Source organism: Sminthopsis crassicaudata, chromosome 1 (genome assembly GCF_048593235.1).
Source record: "Sminthopsis crassicaudata isolate SCR6 chromosome 1, ASM4859323v1, whole genome shotgun sequence".
In the NCBI taxonomy this organism is placed as follows: domain Eukaryota; kingdom Metazoa; phylum Chordata; class Mammalia; order Dasyuromorphia; family Dasyuridae; genus Sminthopsis; species Sminthopsis crassicaudata.
In genome coordinates, this window is record NC_133617.1 from 620,859,075 (window position 1) to 620,866,299 (window position 7,225).

The following is a 7,225-nucleotide window of genomic DNA, read 5'->3' on the forward strand; positions in this document are numbered from 1 at the left end:
TTCCCAAGTCTGTGAGGAAGCAAGCATAAATATAACTATGCCTGCTTTACAATTAAATTATGAAATTCAGTCTCAGAGAAGTTAAATGAGTTTCTCTTGGTTGTGTAGCTAGTAAACATTTGAGCTGCAATACCAAAATCTTGTGTTCTTTTCTTCACATCATGTTGTAGTTTTAATGACTGCTACAGAATGGCACTCCTTTTCCCCTCAGGGTTCTATAACCTTGAGCTTTTGAAGTTGATTTTTAACATTATTACTCGTAAGTCTGATGGGGTGGTACCTATTGATCATGAAACTAATATCAATTAGCTTGCCAAAATTAATTCCCTTTTAGAAATATGTACTAAGGTAATATGGTAAGAACAATTGGTATAAAACTTTACCCCAAAAGTCTGTGACACAATCTCCCAAAAGTACCAGAGAGTCAAGGAGAAAAGTGGACTCGAGCTTAGAGATCACATGTGGCAAAGAAGGAATTCACATCTTCTGGCTCAATGGAGATCCTTTTTTTACTTCCTAAGTATTTCTGCAATATCCAGTGCATTTTTGAGCTTTGAGGTTCTGGGTTCTTGCTTATAGAGTCCTGAAACTGGTTTTCCATAGTTTCTAGTCTGACCTTGGTTCCTGATGTATATGTTTCTTTGAGCCATTGTTATTTCAGGAACATTCTTACTATCCATCACTGATAGGAAGTCCAAATCTTCTGAACTTTTGAAACTCAAGGTCAACTCTCTAGTCAAAGAGTAAAAGGGAAGGAGAACACCTTAACAGTGAGCTTATGACTTTGATTGATTTTTTTTTCAATAGAGATGGAATTCTTCACATCTATTCTGCACTTTTAATTAACGATTTTTGGAACCCTTTCCCAGTTTAATATTTTTTTCCAATTACATGTAAATATGGTTTTCAACATTTACTTTTATAAGATTTTTATTTCCATTTTTTCTCTTTTCCTCCCCAAGTTGGAAAGCAATATGATATAGGTTATACATGCACCATCATATCAAACATATTTCTACATTAGTCATGTTTCAAAAGAATCAGCACAAAAGAGAAAAACCACAAGGAAAAAAGTAAAAATTGATGCATTCAATTCCATAGTTCTTTCTCTGGATTTGGATGACATTTTCTATCCCAATTCTATTGGAGTAATCTTGGATTATATATCGCTGAGAAAAGCTAAGTCAATCATAGGTGATTATCACATAATGTTACTTTGTACAATATTCTCCTGATTCTATTCACTTCATTCAGCATCAGTTCATGTAAGTCTTTCCAAACTTTTCTGAAATCTACCTGCTCATCATTTCTTATTGAACAATGGTGTTGTTCCATCACATTCATGTACCATAACTTGTTCAGCCATTGCCCAATTGATGGGTATCCCCTTGATTTCCAAATCTTTGTCTCTACAAAGAGAGCTACTATAAACATTTTTTTTTAAATCTTGGTCTTTTCCAATTTTTATGATCTCTTTGGACTACAGATCCAGTAGAGATTCTGCTGAACTAAAAGGTATGAACAATTTTATAGCCCTTTGGGCAAATTCCAAATTGCTCTCCAGAATGGTTGTATCAATTCACAACTCTACCAATAATGCATTAATGTCCCAATTTTCCTAGATCCTTTCTAAACATTTATCATTTTCCTTTTCTCTCATATTAGCCAATCTGATAGATATGAGTGGCATTTCAGAATTATTTTAATTTGCAATTTTCTAATCAATAGTGATTTAGAATATTTTCTCAATAACTATTGATAACTTTAATTTCTTCATAATTTTTAGAACTTAAAGAAATATTCTTATCTGTTAAAGTTAACAGAGCTACAACATCTTATTTCTTGCCTTACCTGGGGTAAAGGGTTGTAAAATTTCCCATCTTACACATATAATACTGCTATACATTATTTCCCTTCAAGCATTGTACAGTACAGTCAGACTGGCCACTTACTATTCCTCTGGCACTACATTTCATCTTTTATCTCCATCTGCCTTTACTTTATCTGGGATACATCCCCTCTCCTTGCTTCCACCTCTGAAAATATTTAGTTTCTTTCAAAGCTTGATTGATTGATTCAAAGCTTACTTTGATTGTGAAAAACATCATAGGATCATATTTGATTCTCCTACCTGCCAAGGTAGGTCACTCCCCCACCTTTTGTTTATTTTATATTTTATAATACTTAAAAGTGAAAAAGTTGTCTTCTGTGGAATGTAAGCTCCTTAAGGGCAGCCATTATTTCATTTTCATCTTTGTATCTCCTACACCTAATACAACCTAGCAGGTAATAGGCTCTGTTATGTTTTACAAATTGGATAATACAATATCCAACTATCTTCAGCTTGAAAAATAAAAGGCAGATGATGAAGTTTTCTTGTTTAACAGAAAGACAAACTAGTCAGGAAAATGCACTGTTCCTCTGTAATCTTTTCTATAACTTCAGGACCATAAAAATTGTCATTTTCTTAGTAGGGTCTTTATACTTTATGGGGTTTGCATTCCTCAGAATTAGTTCTTCATTGCATACCTTTCATTTTTATCTCTTCAAACACTGTTTATGCATTTAACCAAATTGTATGGTTTCCATGGACCCTATATTCCTGTGTCCTGGTTTCACTGGCTCTTATTTCCCTCTGAAGAGTAAAGCAGAATGAATTCTTCTTCTGAGGAAATCAATACAACTCTAGTCTTTGTTTACACTGTTTCTGGCAATGTGGCAGCTTGGGAAAAGAATCCTTTCTTTCTACCAAATAAATATAACAGAGTTGAAAGTCTCCATCCTATGGTTTAATTCATAGAAAACTTAAATTGATAGACCCCTGCATCATCTCTGAGATCACAATTTCAACAACCCAATAATTATGTTCTGCAAGAATTTAAGGACAGGAGGTTGTATTTTTCTCCTCTTTTAAATAGCTTGGATTCCAGAAAGACTTTTAGAATTCTATGTTCCTTTGTTTTATGGAGCTCAGTACCCAAAGGACCTCCCCCAGAATTCCAGGGTCAGAAAGGACCACAGAAACCACATAATCTAACAAGATTCCCCTCTACCACAATATACCTCTGCTTCTGACTTTTTACCTACTAAGAAAAAAAGCAGAATAAAATATTTTGTAGCAGAACTGTATTATACAATATTTTAAAACAAAAGAGATCATTTCTTCAAAAGAAATAGTTTTTTTCTTCACCTAATAAACCCCAGGAAATAAGAAAGTACAGTAAATTGTGGACATTTCCCACATATCAATTTTTATATGCAGAAAACTTTGGGTACAGATTTAAAATTATGTCTCTGATAGAATTTAATTGAAGGCTTTTGTAGGATATAAATTGCTTGGGGGCATGGAGTATTTTAATTTTGTCTTTGCTTCTTCCAGTGCCTAGCCCAGGGCATCAAATGTTGTAGTTATTTTTTAAGTTGAATTTAACAGAATGGAATTAAGGCCTTCCTTAATCTCAAAGCTATGTCAGCTAAGTGAATTTTGAACACTCTTTGTGTTTGCCATTATGTAGTCTAAAAAATGTGACATAGGAGAAGTTTTCCCTTTTCTAGCTATGTGATTGATAGTTCATTCTTTTCATTGGTAGGCTTTGGTTCCCACCTGTTTCATTAGATTTGGAACAAGAAATTGACCATACTGGGAAGAAAAGTATATATAAAAATGATCATGAAGTTTATTAATGTATTCTTGCGACAAGAGGTCATTTAATGCTCTAAAAGAGTGTTTCCAGAAAGAACTAATGAAATACCCAAAAAGAACTAATGAACTACCCATGCTTTCTTGTGATTTGGGCTCAACTGTTTATCTTCATGGACTCAATGAAGGATTAGACTTGGTGATCTCTTCCATTCCTAGCCCCTCTAAACCTATAAACCTGTGATGAATTTCTCAGTAGTGATCTCATCAGTTTCCATGTATTGATGTTGTTATTGTTAAATCATTTTCAGGTGTGTCTCATTCTTTGTGACCCCATTTGGGGTTTTCTTGGCAAAGACACTAGAATAGTTTGCCATTTATTTTTCTGATTTATTTTATAAATAACAAAACTAAGGAAGGGTTAAGTGACTTGCTAGTGTAAAGCATAGGCATACAGGCAAAAAAGACGTCTGCCAAAGGGGTTAAATACAATCTGTCCTCAGTTGCTGGATTTGCAGGCATAGGGAGGAAAGCTACTAAGATTTTGATACAAGTCTTCAAGTCATAGCACAAAGAAGATGGTAATGAAAGATGATTCTTCAGAGAAGCTGACTTCAAACTTGGCACACCCAAATTTGACCAAATCTTTTCCTCCCTAGCCAGTATTTGGGATACCCAAGTCCTTTGTGTCATCCACTACAGTTTTGTCAAGTGTAATGTAGTTTTTTTGTTTGTTTAGGAAGGGAATAGTTTATTTTTGAGGCATAAATAAGGCATAATAAACCATGAGAAAAAAAATAAGCAAAGCAACAATAGCAAACAAAAAAAGGTGAAAACACTATTCTTTGATCCACATTTGGTCTCCTTAGTTCTGTCTCTGAATGGGGATGACACTTTCCATCACAAATTTATTGGAATTGTCTTGATTCTCTCTGTTGTTGAAAAAAAGCCAAGTCCATTACATAATCTTGTTGTTACTGTGTACAACGTTCTCTTAGTCCTGCTCATTTTACTTACCATCAGTAAGTCTTTTTAGGCTTTTCTGAAATCAGCTTGAAAAATAAAATTATTTTAAAAATCAACAATGTAGTGATGCAAGGAATTTTGAGGCCCTTCATTTTCTAAACTATCTGTAAATTGAATTTGCCATAAATAGCAAACAAAAAGTTAATCAGCACAGGGAAGAAATACTTAATCCAAACATATAGCATTCACTTAAAAGTTCATTAACTATTTACTATATATTTAAAGAATGTTTAGGTAGGGGAGGGGAGGTATCTAGGTAGTGCAGTGGATAGAGCACCTGCCCTGAAGTCAGGAGGACGTGAGTTCAAATTTTACCTCAGACACTTAACACTTCCTGTGTGACCCTGGCAAGTCCCTTAACTCCAATTGCCTCAGCAAAAAAAAAAAAAGTTTAGGTTAGAACCTGGAGGAAAACACAGGATCACAAGAGACAGCCTATTGCAAAGGAAGGAATACATGGCTCTTTACTTAGAGGAAGAGAATTCAAATTCTGGTTCTACTTTTATTTTGTTAAACTCTGGGAAATCATCTAACTTCTGTTAGTCTCAGTTCTGACTTTGCAAAATGAGGTCGGTAGATGAGTTTATCTATAAGACCCCTTCCAACTCTAAATCCTAAGATTCCAAAACACAGGTCCATGACAATAGCAGCAATAATAATGTTGTTGTTGATAAATAGCATTTATTTAGCACTTTAAGGTTTTATATAGCATTTTTTATGTGTTGTCTCATTTTATCTGTAGCTATCTCCAATAGGTAATTTGGTTCCAGTGAGAATGAAAGATGCACATGAAAAGAAACAAAATTTGGAAAGAGCCATAAATGACTACCTTAGTGAATTCAGTGTCCGCAAGTGCCAGCCTTGTCAAAATGGAGGAACCGCAATGCTGTTGGATGGGGAATGCATATGTGCCTGTGGAACTGAATTTCAGGGAATTGCTTGCCAAATTAAGTCAGTTGTTTGAAGGTGAGTAAATTTCTTTTGAGAAAAGACATACTCTCACAGGCCATTTTACTTGCAAACTGTGACATGTTCACCTCTAGATTATCCATGAAAAATGAAGATGATTATTGACTCAATAGTGGAAAATAATAAGTTATTCTGGAATTTCACTTTTCACAGCAATTTCTACATGTCCTTCACTAGCTTTTTATCACTGCTGAAAATTCAATTCAACAAGAATTTGTTAAATGCCTAGCATCTGTCAGTTACTATTCTAGCTTCTAAGGATATTGAGGAAAACATACAAAGTCCTTGTCTTCAAGGAGCTTACATTTCATGAGGGGAGGGAGAAGTAAATGAAAATGAAAATAAGAATGGGTTTCTGGTCTATCCTTGTTTCTGTTCAACCTTTAATGAAAATCCGAATGAAAGAGAAAGTCCTCAATGGAAATTAAGTGGATGCTCATCAATTGGGGAATGGCCGAATAAGTTATGGTATATGAAGGTAGTGGAATATACTGTTCCATAAGAAATGAGCAAATTACTGGGTTTATATCCCAAGGAAATACTAAAGAAAGGAAAAGGACCTATATGTGCCAAAATGTTTGTGGCAACCCTTTTTGTAGTGGCTAGAAGCTGGAAAATGAATGGATGTCCATCAATTGGAGAATAGTTGGGTAAATTATGGTATATGAATGTTATGGAATATTATTGCTCTGTAAGAAATGACCAGCAGGATGATTACAGAGAGGCTTGGAGAGACTTATATGATCTGATGCTGAGTGAAATGAGCAGAACCAGGAGATCATTATACACTTCAGCAACAATACTGTATGAGGATGTATTCTGATGGAAGTGGATATCTTCAACAAAGAGAAGATCTAATTCAGTTCCAATTGATCAATGATGGACAGAAACAGCTACACCCAGAGAAGGAACACTGGGAAATGAGTGTAAACTGTTTGCCTTTTTGTTTTTCTTCCCAGGTTATTTTTACCTTCTGAATCCAGTTCTTCCTGTGCAACAAGAAATCCGGTTCTACACACATATATTATATCTAGGATATACTATAATACATTTAACATGTATGGAACTGCCTGCCAAGTAGGGGTGGGGGTGGAGGGAAGGAGGGGAAAATTCGGAACAGAAGTAAATGCAAGGGATAATGTTGTAAAAAATTACCCATGCATATGTACTGTCAAAAAAAAAGTTATAATTATAAAATTAATTTAAAAAATAAAGTAATAAAAGCAATAAAAAGAAATGATGAGCAAGCTGATTATGCAAATTGTTTCAGGCTTTTCTGAAAATAATAATTTTTTTTATAAATAACTCCATCATAAAGTGATGCTGAGTGAAGTGAACAGTACCAGGAGAATATTGTATTGGGAAACAGCAAAATTATGTGATTTATAACCATGATAGACTTAGGTCTTCTCAGCAAGGTGATGATCCAAGACAATTCCAATAGACTTGGAATAGAAAATGCCATCCATATCCAGAGAGAGAATTATGGAGATACTTCTTCAAATTCAGAGTTCAAGAGACAGGCATTGAATCGCAGAAGGAAGACAATGAAGAAAATGGGAGAGTGAATGTGACATGGAAAAAGAAAAC

The 7,225-nt window shown here is 34.5% G+C and overlaps 1 protein-coding gene across 1 annotated transcript in view; it reads left to right on the top strand.

The window, feature by feature from the left end:
• C9 (complement C9) overlaps positions 1-6,882 on the top strand; it is a 50,905-nt gene extending 44,023 nt beyond the window's left edge. Inside the window, 2 exon segments of the mRNA XM_074282608.1 lie at positions 5,409-5,632; positions 6,595-6,882. Coding sequence (XP_074138709.1) covers positions 5,409-5,630 — 222 coding nt within the window. The 3' untranslated portion in view covers positions 5,631-5,632; positions 6,595-6,882.
• Positions 6,883-7,225: the final 343 nt, after the last annotated feature.